The 14,033-nt window shown below is 32.6% G+C and overlaps 1 protein-coding gene across 1 annotated transcript; it reads left to right on the top strand.

Annotated features, from left to right (window-relative positions):
* The first annotated feature begins 7,881 nt into the window (after nt 1-7,881).
* LOC129892355 (uncharacterized) lies at nt 7,882-13,357 on the top strand. The gene is made up of 8 exons (XM_055967931.1): nt 7,882-8,132; nt 9,523-9,554; nt 10,551-10,651; nt 11,067-11,139; nt 11,325-11,356; nt 12,137-12,227; nt 12,623-12,734; nt 12,829-13,357. The coding sequence occupies exons 1-8, from the start codon at nt 8,037-8,039 to the stop codon at nt 13,141-13,143; spliced, it is 852 nt and encodes a 283-aa protein (XP_055823906.1). The 5' UTR covers nt 7,882-8,036; the 3' UTR covers nt 13,144-13,357.
* The last annotated feature ends 676 nt before the right edge of the window (nt 13,358-14,033 follow it).

Below are 14,033 nucleotides of genomic sequence, written 5' to 3' on the forward strand. Positions count from 1 at the left end.
TTTTCATGTAAATTTCATTATCAAGTGATCCATAAAGGTAAGCTGTAACTACATCCATTAGATGTATTTCAAGATTTTTATATATAGCTAAACTGATGAGATATCGAAAAGTTATTCCATCCATAACAGATGAATATGTTTCTTCATAGTTGACCCGGTGTCTTTGAGAGAATTCTTATGCAACAAGGCGTGTCTTGTATCTTACAATTTTATTTCTCTCATTTCGTTTTTGCACAAAACCCATTTATAGCCAACTGGTTTTACACCTTCAGAAGCTATGATACTAGTAAATGATCCTTTTGGGACATCAATCCGGATAAGCACATTCACTGTGGGGATATGTGACTTAGTTATCCATTTTAAATTAGTTAATGCATCTGGCATTTGATTTGCTATGTTTTGTAAGTGGATGATCTTCTGGACCTCCTACTAACATGTGCGGATACGTGGATCAAAATAAGATAGTGATAAAACTTTCCACGTAATTTTTCTTTCGAGTTCCTTTTTCTCTCCCCCTAATTGCGGGAAAGCTGTTTTCATCAAAATGATAATTTGCAAATCGAGCAGTAAATAAGTTTCCTGTCAATGGTTCAAGATAGTGAATTATGGAGGGTGAGTCAAACCCAACATATATGCCCAACTTTCATTGATGACCCATCTTTGTACGTTGTGGTGGTGTTACATGCACGTACAAATGCTGCTGCATGTAAGATAGTATGACCCTAAACAGTAATCGACAATTTTGTTTTCTTTAGTAGAGGTCTTGCTATCAATTGTAGGCGCTTAATAAATGACTCTGCAAGGTTATTTTGAGTATGAACATGAGCAACATGATGTTCAATTTTTATCCCAATTAATAAGCAATAATCATCAAAAGCTTGGGATATAAATTCTCCAACATTTTCAAGGCGAATAGCCTTAATTGGATAATCTGGGAATTGCGCCCTTAATCTTATTATTTGTGCTAACAACTTCGCAAACACAAGGTTGCGAGATGATAAGAGGCACACATGAGACCATCTAAATGATTGCATCTATTAGGATCATAAAATATTTAAATAATCCACTAGGTGGATGAATTGGTCCACATATATCTCCATGTATATGCTCTAAAAATCTAGGAGATGGATGTCAACCTTCAGGGTTGATGGTCTGACAATTAATTTGCATTGATAACAAGTAGCACATGAAAATTCATCATTCGTAAGAATCTTCAGGTTCTTTAATGGATGTCTAGTCGAATTTTTAAGAATTCGTTTCATCATTATTGATCGAGGATGACCCATTCGATCATGCCATAGCACAAATGTATTTAGATCAGTAAATTTCTGATTTACGATCAAATGTGCTTTAATTGCACTAATTTTTTAAACATAATAATATAATACAATTACTTACAACAAATTAATAGCGAAAGAAGGATTATAGTAAAAACGAAGAAGTTGCGATGAAAAAAAAAACTAAAAGTAATCTATCAAGAGGTTTTACATTAAATGTAATATATATATGAATTGATATACTTACTTTAGATTTAATCACTTTAGAATTAGGATTCCTTTAACCAACTAAAAATATTAATTACGTGCAATAACTTTTTTTTATTGGAAAACCCCAAAACTACTATTTAAATTCATTTTATACGGATTTTATTTATTTAGCCTTAGAATCACTTTAGAATTATTTAGCCTTAGAAATCACTTTAAAATTAGGATTTTTAAATATTATAAAAATAACTAATTAATAATTAAAGAAAAATAATGAAAAAATAATTTTATCTAAAATAGAGTCTTTTTAATGAAGGAAAAAAATTTCAATCAACATTTTATGGATCTTCATGCTTTTTAATATAGTATAGATAGATAATATTTTTGACTTCATATATAATGTAATTTTTGGAAAGAAAATTTAGGTGACCCCTTTGGGTATCCCAGTTCCTCCCATCTGTCCAACTGTTAACGTGTTTCTTACAGTAAAATAATAAGGTTTCGTTAATGAGTAATCACACAGATAGCCAAAATTAACGCATTTTTAAGAATTAAATTTAAATTTATTAAAACCATATAATATTTAAATTGTCTACATGATGGGTGAATGAACCCACATATATCACCCTGTATACGTTGTAGAAATATTGGGGATCAATGCCCATTTTGATTATTGATGGTCTAGTAATCAATTTGCCTTGAGAACATGCAGCAAAAGAGAATTCTTTAAATTGAAGAATCTTTTGGCTCTTCAAAAAGTGTACATGTGAACTCTCAATTATTTTGCGCATCATATTAGAATCGGAATGGCCCAATCGGTCATGCCAAATAATAAAATTATTTGAGTTAGTAAACTTTTGGTTTACTATGGCATGTATTTCAACCATGCTAATACTTGTGAAGTATAAGCCGGATGAAAGAGCGGGTAACTTTTCAAGTATAAACTTTTTGCCCGACATCATTGTAGTAATGTAAAGATATTCATTATTTTCATCATTTGTAGTTTAAATATGATAATCATTTTGAAGAATGTCTTTGAAACTTAATAAGTTTCTTTGAGACTTACTACAATATAATGCTTCATTAATTGTTAAATTTGTTTCCCCGACAAGTACAATTTTAGCTTTTCCGGATCCTTCAATTAATTTTGTACTATCAGATATTGTATTAATATTAGCTTTTTTCATAATTAAATAAGAGAAATATTTCTTATCTCTTAAAATAGCGTGTGTTGTGGCACTAACAATAAGACACATATCATCATAATTGATTTTGAATCCAACTGATGACTGGAGAATTTCCATATTCTTCATAAATAAAAAGATATATTATAAGAACTTGAAAAACTAACAACATAAAAACTTTAAGAAATTGCATTGCCTTTCAAACATAATAAGAAAACAGTAATTATTTTTTAAAATATTTATCCCCAGTAGATGATCAATTCCTCAGTCAATATTCATAAAGTCTTCAGCTTCCAAATGAGTAATATTTGGTAAATCTTCGAAAGCATCATCTTTATATTCAAGATTCGCCTCAATATCTTCATATTTATTTGAAGGAGTTGCTTCATTATCATTATTTCAAAAATTCAAGTTCACCTCAACATTATTATCTCTTCTTTTGAGAGAGACTTGATAAAGTTTCACAAAATGATCGGGCGTACGACATTCACGTGCCCAATGACCTTTCATACCACATCAGTGATAAATATTAAATTTACCTCTGGAAGAATTATTTGGAGAAACTTTATTGTTCTCATGTTTATTTTCAACATGATGACGATAATTGTTTCGTCTTCTACCACGTCTTCGCCCACGTTCACGATCGCGGCCGTGATAATTATTTTATCTTGATTCAGACTGATTATGCGCTGCTACAACATTTCCTTTAGGGAATGGAGCAGATCTAGTGGGACGGGCTTTATGATTTTTCATCAGCAAAGTATTATTTTGCTCAACCATAAGTAGGCATGTTATTAATTCAGAATACTTCTTAAATGCTTTTTCACGATATTGTTGTTGTAACAACACATTTGAAGCGTGAAAAGTGGAAAGAGTTTTCTCAAGTAAGTCATCATCAGTGATAGAATCTCTACATAATTTTAACATGAAACTTATCTTGTGGATAACAGAATTATACTCTGTCACAGTTTTAAAATCTTAAAATTGAAGGTGAATCCAGTCATATCGGGCTTTTGATAACACCGTAAGTTTTAGGTGATGATACCGATTCTTCAAATTAGTCCATAGTTCAAGAGGGTCTTTCACAGTTAAATATTCAGTTTTTAATCTTTCATGAATATGATGAAGGAGAAAAATCATGGCTTTTGCTTTATCTTGGTTTGATGCATTATTATCTTGTTTAATAGTATCGCCAATACCTTTAGTGTCAAGGTGAATTTCAGCATCCAGGATCCATGATAAATAATTTTTTTTAGAAATGTCAAGTGCCACAAATTCAAGTTTTGATAAATTTGACATGATAAAACTGAGATAGAAATTAATTTTAGAAATAGAAAAGACAACTAAAATAAAATTTCTTCAGTAGATATACCTGATATAGAAGTTAATTTATCTGGAGAAAATTAGAGCTTTGTGCTGATAACATATTATAAAATAAATTAAATTTAGCAAAATGAGGCGGAGAGAATAATGAAGAAGAAAGGAGGAACAAAAGAGAAAATGTAGTATTTGTGCATGTATGTCATTCACCCATCATGTGGACCATTTAAATATTATATGATTTTAATAGATGCATCTACAAGATGGTCATATGTGTACTTATTATCAACTCATAATATGACATTTGCGAGATTACTTGCTCAAATTATCAAGTTAAGAGCACAGTTTCCAGATTATGCAATAAAGACAATTCGTCTTGATAATACTGGTGAGTTCACATCTCAGGCATTTAATGATTATTATTTGTCCACTGAAATAACAATTGAGCATCCGGTTGCTCATGTTCATACTCAAAATGGTCTAGCAGAATCATTGATTAAACGTCTCCAATTAATTGCTAGACCAATGCTTATGAGAACAAAACTTCTCATTTCATTATGGGGTCATGCTATTTTGCATGCAGCAAGTCTTGTGCGGATCAGACCCACAAGTTATCATAAAGTCTCCCCATTACAATTGACTTTTGGTCAGGAGCCGAACATTTTCCATCTTAGAATATTTGAATGTGCAGTATATGTTCCAGTTGCTCTACCACAACGCACAAAGATGAGACCCCAAAGAAGATTGGAGATATATGTTGGATATGAATCTCCTTCTATCATAAAATATTTGGAATCTATTATTGGAGACTTATTCACCGCAAGATTTTCTGATGGTCATTTTGATGAATCAGTATACCCAGCATTAGAGGGAGAAAATAAGAAGCTGAAAATGGAAATAGATTGAAATGCATTATCACTATCTCATTTAGATCCTTGTACAAATAAATATGAACTGGTAGTTCAAAAGATAATTCATTTGTAAAATATTGCAAATCAACTGCCAGATGCATTCACTAACCTATCAAGAGTTACGAAATCTCATATCCCAACTGCTAATGCTCTAATTCGAGTTGATGTCCCAGTAGGACAATTAAATAATGCAAATGAGTCTAAACCATATTTAAAATATGGTAGACCGATCGGTTTCAAAGATAAAAATTCTGGAAAAAGAAAAGGAGCAAATAACCAAGATGGTCATGATATGAAAGAACCTGCTCAAGAAGGGCAAGAAGATAACAATTGATAAAACCTTAGAAGAGGTTAAGACGCTTGTAAATAATAAAGAAATTTTAATAAATTATGTCTCATCAGGAAAAATATGGAACCGAAATAATGTAATTATCGACAATAGTTTTACTTATAATGTTGCTATGGAAATAGTGCAACAAAATGAGGATCTTGAACCAAAATCCGTCGATGAATGTAGACAGAGAAATGATTGGCCAAAATAGAAAGATGCAATTCAAGTTGAATTAGCTTCGCTTGAAAAACGCAAAGTTTTCGGTCCGATAGTCCGAACACCTAAAGGTATAAAACCAGTGGGGTACAAATGGGTCTTTGTGCGAAAAAAAAATAAAAAAAATAAAGTCGTAAGATACAAAGCACGACTTGTGGCACAAGAATTTTCGCAAAGACCCGACATTGATTATATGAAAATATATACTCCTGTGGTGGATGCAATCACTTTCAGGTATCTTATAAATCTGGCACTTCATGAAAAACTTGGCATACGTCTGATGGATGTCGTTACAGCCTATTTATGTGGTTCTCTGGATAACAATATCTTTATGAAAATTCCTGAAGGATTTAAAATGCCTGAAAAATTTAAAGATTCCTGGGAAACTTATTCAATAAAACTTCAAAATTTTTTATATGGGCTGAAACAATCATGACGAATGTGGTACAATCGTCTTAGCGAATATTTTCTAAAAGAAGGATATAAAAATGATCCAATTTGCCCTTGTGTCTTTATGAAAAGGTTTGGATCTAAATTTGTCATAATAGCAGTATATGTTGATGATTTGAATATTATTAGAACTCTAGAAGAACTTTCAAAGGCATTAAAATATCTGAAAAGGGAGTTCGAAATGAAAGACCTCGGAAAGATAAAAAAAATTCTTGGTCTACAAATTGAACATTTTGCAAATGAGATATTTATCCATCAATCAACATATATAGAAAATATTTTAAGGAGATTTTACATGGATAAAACACATCCACTGAGTGCCCCAATGATTGTGAGATCTCTTGATATTAATAAAGATCCATTTCGAGCTCATGAAAATAATGATGAGCTTATTGGGGCTGAAATACTATATCTTAGTGCAATTGGTGCATTAATGTATCTTGCCAACAATTCTAGACCATATATAGCTTTCGCAGTAAACTTGTTAGCAAGATTTAGTTCTTCCCCAACGCGAAGACACTGGAATGGAATTAAGCATATATTCAGATACCTCCGAGGGACCATTGATATGGGATTGTTTTACTCGAATGAATCCTCGTCACAATTGAATGGTTACGCAGATGCGGGATATTTGTCTGATCTCCATAAAGGTCGATCGCAGACAGACTATTTATTTACATGTGGCGGTACAACTATATCATGACGTTCAACAAATCAAACTATGGTTGCCACTTCTTCAAATCATACAGAGATAATAGCAATTCATGAAGCAAATCGAGAATGTGTTTGGTTAAGATCAATAACTCAACACATTCAAGAAACATGTGGCCTTTCTTTGAAAAGAGACATTCCAACAATATTGTATGAAGACAATGGTGCCTGTATAACTCAATTGAAGGAAAGATACATCAAAGGAGACAGAACAAAACATATTTCACCAAAATTCTTCCTTACCCATGATCTTCAAAAGAAAGGTGAAATAGATGTTTAACAAGTTCGTTCAAGTGATAATTTAGCAGACATATTCACAAAGGCATTACCAACATCAACTTTTGAGAAACTAAGATATAAGATTGGAATGCGTTGTCTCCAAAATATCAAATGAAGTTTTCATCAGGGGAGTACAATATGCGTTGCACTCTTTTTCCCTTAACCAAGGTTTTGTCCCACTGGATTTTCCTGATAAGTTTTTTAATGAGGCAGTACTCAAGGCGTATTACCAGATGTGTGTACTCTTTTTCCTTCATTAGGTTTTTTCCCACTAGGTTTTTTGTAATAAGGTTTTAACGAGGCACAACATCTATGTATATTAGTTCTTGTAAAGTTTTTAATGAGGTATATTTCACATGGACATCTAAGGGGAAGTGTTAAAGAGCAAATGGATTAGTGGATGTCCATTTCATGGATCCACTCAAGCAAATTGGCAAGTTGATTAACTTGTCTACTTTCCCTATATAAATGGTCATTCTTGATATATGAAAAAAAAGAACGCACAGACAGAAAATATATACACGCACAAATACTACATTTTCTCTTCTGATCCTCCTTTCTTCTTCATTATTCTCCCCGCCTCATTTTGCTAAATTTAATTTATTTTATAACAAAATTATGGATCTTTTTATTGTAGAGGAAAAACTATTCTACCCACCTTATCACATTACCAGCAACTGCAAAGTTGCGTTTAAAAATAAATTTGATGCGATTATATTTAGCATATTGTATAAGTAAATAATACTTCCTCGATCTCTAAATAAATATCGCTTGAACAAAAAAATTATCTTAAAATGTTTATCACTATAGAAAGACAAAAAAAAAAGAAATTATTTTTAATTATACCCTTGTATTAAAGAGTCATTTCTTTTAATAGAAATAACTTTGTAAACAATACCTTTTTTTTTTTTAATAAACATAAAATAAATTAAACTACACTTATTTTGGAACAGGAGTAATGCTACTGCTTAATAAAATGAATAAAAGAAAAAGAAAACAAAATGGGGTAATTAATCAAAAAATCCCAAACAGGCCCTTAAATTTCATCAAAATTTTGATACTGTGAGTTTCCTCCTTTACTCTGATCTTGAACTTTCAATTGAATTAAGGTTAGGTGGAGAATCAACTGTGTAAACAGAGATTTAGATCAATGGAGAAAGAAAAGAAATTAACAGAAGCGACCCCAGAAATCGAAGAACCCATTGAAGTTCCTTTATTTCAAGTCCCTGAATGTTATGTTTACTTGGTAATTTTCACTTCTCTCACCCTTTTTTCTTGTAATTTTTCACTCTTTCTTGCAAATGTCCTCATGGGGTTTTGGAAATTTAGGTTCTTTTGTCGTTTTGATTCCAATTTAGTGATACCCATTTGAATTGGACTTTGATCAATCATGGGTATTACAGTGGAGGGTATATTTATACCTCACTCACAGCTAGTCTTGGTTTGAGGGGTAGTTGATTGATTGATTGAATCTTTCATTATCTGACATGGTTCTTGTGAAATATAGGATTTTTTTTGCAATTTTCATAGCTTTCAAGGTGTCATTTGTATTATTACTTCTGGCTCAGTGTTATTAATTGTTTTTAGATTAGGATAAACTGGGGTTGTAATGTGGCTTCTCTTTTGATTGAAAAGTTGTGTGATTTTGTATTCAAAATTGGATGTATGATATTTTGGACAACTTATTGGATTACCGGAAAAAGAACGAAATTTTCAGACTGTTTGGCAGGCCTTATATTAGCCGGGGGTCTATCCGAAACAATTTCTCTGTCTTATGAGGTCGGGGTAAGGTTTGCGACCGTACATGTGGGATTACACTAGGTATGTTGTTGTTGTTGTATATTGATGCCTACCACAGTGAACTTGTAGTGGTGGCATTGATTTTCATCCCGTCTTGTTGTTGAAGTGTGTGACCATCTCATTTAAAAGTTAGCTGTTAGAGAGAACACACTTTTATTATTTAATTATATTCTTAACAATGTTCAATGATGATTGCATACCTTTTTCTTGTGTGGCAAAAAATGGTGTCTTGTGATATTATTAGCTCTAGCAACTTCATGAAGCCGTGATTTTTTTAGTTTCTAGCCCTGGAATTATAGTTTATATGACTTTTACCTGGGGGTCAATGTGTCTCTAACCTTTTTGCTTGTTACTATCTTTTAAAGTGTCTCTTATGGGTCTTAATGAGTCTCAAAATTTGCACCTAATAACTGAAGTTCTTTATTTGCATTGCAAAATATTCCCTTGATCTGTCTGATAACCCTCTTCTATCATTTTATCCTTTTCTATTGATTTTATAGTTTTCAACTTTCATTGTACCTATGAGAATGGAGTCTGTATGCATTTTTGTCCTTTTTGACCTGTGACATTTTATGCCAAATCTTGAGCTTACTGCATCTATGGGAATTTCAGGGCCCCTGGAGGATCCGTTTCCTTCATCCATTATTTTTCTGTTGGTTGATGGGAAATGCTCACATTAGTTGCAGTTGTGACATTGATAGGATAGAAATGATGTACCACTCAAACTTGTAGTTTTTGCATTTTCTTGGTGCCATCAATGATATTACTTATTTCATAAAAAGATGAAGTACCACTCAAAGTCTCAAACTAACATTTGTATGTTTGCTCATATGCAGATCCCTCCAAGGAAAAGTGCAGCTTCATACAGGTTCAACCAATTCATTTCATCTAAAAAATTTGTCTCCTGCACTTAACTTTTCATTCATCAGTGAGAAAACTTTGTTAGTTCATTATCTTTTTTAATGTTGGTCCATTTTTCTGATAGTTCCATCTAATTATTTGAGTTTATATTTTGCTGTGATTTGTTCCTCCAATATTTAGGAGATTCTTGTGAATAAATTAGGCAAAAGCCATTCAAAGACAAATAAAAGGTGCATCGATGAACTTATCAAAAACAAATAAATAGACAAATAACTGAATAATAGAAGGAAAAGTCAATGAGACACAATCAGAATTTACTAAAAAGATGTGTCAGTTATATCACGATAAATGACATATAGTAAATTTCTGTGTAGCTTTTCCGTAGTTTTATGTAATAACTTGTGATGTAGCTCTTTCCTGTTTCTTTATAACATTTCAGTTTGTATGACACCTTAAGTATTCAGCCTATATTCGGTTGAAGAAAAGATATCTCAATATACATGTGAAACTTGCTTGTCTGATGGTTAAACAAATGGAACAAACATTGGACAGGGTTAAGCCTGTGTAAGTGATGTTTGCCCTGTTGTTTTGAAGTCTTCCAGGCACAAGGTATGATAACCATTAGGTAGTCACATACTTCATAATGTCAACAATATTATATTTAAGGAGATTATGATATTTTTTGTTTGTTAACCTTTAGTAATTTCCCGCAAAATTTCCTGTTTTTCTGTTTGGTAGGAATATGATTTTATTGATCTGAAAGAACCAAAAAGGAGCTATATACTGTGAGTTTGATGTTATTGCATTCTTCAAGAGCTCCTGATCAAATTCCTACTTTGGTTTTGTTGGCAATTGGCATTGCTCCTTTATGTTTAGCTGCATGTGCATAACATATAGATCTTGATTGAGAGACACAATGGTAGTGCTTGATGCTGGAAGCTTATCTATTTGATAGTTGAGGCCAATTATTTTCATTAACTTTTAGTTCTTCACTTTGTGGTAGGGCTGATGAATGGAATGTTAATAAATGGGCATGGGAGGGTACATTAAAGGTTTTAAGCAAGGGCGAAGAGTGCATCATCAAACTGGAAGACAAGGAAACAGGTTAGTTAACTTGAGGATTAGCTTAACTTTCCGAACGAACAATCAATGAGAATTTTTGATCTCTTATTATTCTCTGTTCAATGCTATAAATTCCTGTCCCTTTGAGTACATTGAATGAAAAAAATGGCTATAACAGAGTTTCTCTTATTCTTATTAATAGCTACTCTAGGAAGAATTCACTTATGAGGTGCTAACGATTTAATAATCTTTATAGCCCCATAACATTTCAGTTTATTCTCCTACTAATTTTTTTGGTAATCAAGCATTTTATTACCAAAGAGAAGTTTACAGCTCAAAAAAGAAAAGGCAAAAAAAGCAATTGTTCAACTATTAATTTCTATTGCTGAAGATGAGATAATTAAGATTTTCATATGTTGACTTGCGATCTCCTTTATCACTTGTTCATTCAATGCAGGTGAATTGTATGCGCGTGCATTTCTCAGAGATGGAGAACCACATCCAGTGGAGCCTGTAATTGATAGTAGCAGGTTTTTATAGTTTGTAATCAAAATGATTCTCCTCCTTTTGATGCTGTTTTTCTGCTTTATAAGTACTCTAACGGCATCGTAGACATCTCTACCAGATTTTAGCAGTTTATTACAGTGTGTTGACTTACAAATTCAAACTAATATTAGCTTCTCTAGTACTAACTGTTTATATTCTTCTCTTGCAGATACTTTGTTCTTCGGATTGAAGAGAACATTGGTATCTACTTTACCACCATTTACTTCAGTTTTATGTTTAGTTTGAAATCTAATTTGTTCTAGTAGAACAGGAAATCCATCATATAATTCTACCTTTGGTCGATATAGAAATAATGTATTGTAAAAGATCTAACAAAGTTTCAGATTGTTTTAGTGTAGGCTTCTAGTTAGTATTTATTATTAGCTTAATAGACTAAAGATACAAGATCTTTATGAGTCCCAAAACAGTTTCTCTTTTGTGTCACCTTATATATGCTTATCAGGTTATGCCTGTTTCGTTCGAGGTTAGACATATCTCAAGTGTAAACCTAGGAGCAGTTTGAGGTTAATACTAAGAAGTTGCTTGTTCTGATTTTCTAACCATAGCATCTATTACATACTATAACTTGTCTCATAGTCCATTATAGAACCTCAAACTTCTTTTGTTTTTTCTTTGTTAGACTTCCATGTAGTTCTGGCTGATATTTTTCCTCTTTCATCTGCTTTTGTACCTTCTAATGTATTAAGATTCTATCCTGTCTAAACTTGGAACTGCTTCAATGCTCGCTTCATTACTGCAGTAACACTATTAAGTCAATCACTAAACCTTACATGTTAGGATATGTTTATGTATAGCCATTTGGAATTGCATCCCTGGGTTTTCAACCATGCTGTCAAACTGTTAGCCATGATGCTTGCAACTCTACTATTAGTTTTCCTTGAGACCAGCTAACTGAAAATCAACATTCTTCTTGAACTTTTAGATTCTAACGGTGTACTTCATTTGTGTAACTTTGTACAGGTGGACGCCTCAGACATGCTTTTGTTGGCATTGGATTTCGAGAAAGACCTGAAGCCTATGACTTCCAAGCTGCTCTTCACGACCATCAGAAGTATCTTGCTTTCTTGCCTCACTATACATGTTCAATTTTGCCTTTATCTTTCCAATCTCTTATCTTCTTTTATAGCTGTATGCTTGTCTTTTTTTGTCGCTCGGGCAGTGACCTAGCAGAAATTTCACTTTGAAGGTAGTCAAAATATAAAGTAAAACACAAGAAGAAGCCAAAGAGATTCAACATATAGTATATACATAAAAAATATCTATTTTACCTATCTACAGCGTAATTTTCCAGCAAAGGAGTGTCAATTAGATGGGCCGGGGTTGATTTCCCGTAGGTCGAAATGTTAGGATTGGCAGGAAGGGGTGTTAAATTCATTTGAGATGCTCCTTTATGTTTTATGTTCAATTGTTTGCCTTTATTGATCTGATTCAAAATATGCTTAACAGATACCTGAATAAGAAGAAAACTGCAGAAGAGATGGAGAAGCAATACCAGAAATCCTCATCAGTTGACTACAGTTTGAAAGAGGGGGAAACCCTGAAACTTCAGATAAAGAATGTTGGTCTCCATGAATCCTGTCTTAATCTATTGACCTGTAGTAATGTTTCTCTGTCATCCAGTAACCGTGTTTTTTTTCTTTTTCGGGCAACAGAAAACTGGTGGCACCACAAGGTCCAAGTTCTTTGAGCAGGGTCTAAATAATCTATCATTGGAGGAAAAGGCCAATCGAAAGGATTCAGCAATATTACTCAAGCCACCACCACCTCCTCCAGCGCCACTTTCACCTGTTGATAGTGCTGCAAGGTCTCCCCCAGTATCGCCGTCTAAATTGAGTCTGGAGCAATCTGCTGAAACTAAGGACTCAGAGACAGCGAAAGAGGAGCCAAATAAATCAGAATCAGTTAAAGAGCAAGGTCCACAAGATGTTGCAGATGATGATTTTGGGGATTTTCAAGCAGCTGGGTGATGTTTTGTTGGAAACTCAGTACAATTGGAAAGCTGAAGTTCAAAGTTCACACTAGATACTGTTGTTGAATGTCTTTGGTACATATGCTGTGTATTATAGTTTTTACTCCATATCTTTATTGTCTTACCTTTACACCTACTTGCCTAAAGAGTTTCATTTACTTCAAAGCAATTTTATCTGGTGGGATATATAAGTTTGATTGTTAGCCTATGAACTCTTTTTTTTTTTTATAATTAAAGTGGTGTCTGAAACTTGACCTGATTAATTCAAATTTACATCGTAAAACGCTAGTGCAGGAGTTTTAATGCTTCTTATTAAAGCAAACTTCATTTCCGAGGCTTGAATTAAAAAGCTAAAAATTTAGGTATTCAAAAACTATGCTAAAACTACTTATAAATTGTAACTTTTTTTATATCAATATAATAAAAAAATACGCCTTAAAATGTTAGTCGAAATTTATATCATTTGACTTTCAAAAACAAAATCGTCACAACTAAAAAAGAAACTGTGGGAGTACTAGGTTTCACCAACAATCCTATCTAACGGTGCTGTTTATTTAAATTCATTTTATCAAGACATTTTTTTCCTTATTAAATGTTATTTGAATAAAAGAACTGTTACAAAAATATTTTATTTTGGGGTCCAGTTGACTTTGGAGCAAGTGGATCTTCTAATTTACTCCGTTGATTTCCAAGTGCTCTTTTTAGACTAATTTATTGCACACCAATATCAAATATTTATTTTTTCAGGAAAGGAATAATTACTTTAAGAAAGAAAATACGTTTGATATCATTTTCAAGGAAAAGAAAATTATTTTTCTCCTCTCAATTTCATGATTGCTTCAATGCTTGTATTCTTATCCTTAGAATACTTATCACCCTTCTTAGCTC

The sequence above is a fragment of the Solanum dulcamara genome, chromosome 6 (genome assembly GCF_947179165.1).
Source record: "Solanum dulcamara chromosome 6, daSolDulc1.2, whole genome shotgun sequence".
Classification (NCBI taxonomy): Eukaryota; Viridiplantae; Streptophyta; class Magnoliopsida; order Solanales; family Solanaceae; genus Solanum; species Solanum dulcamara.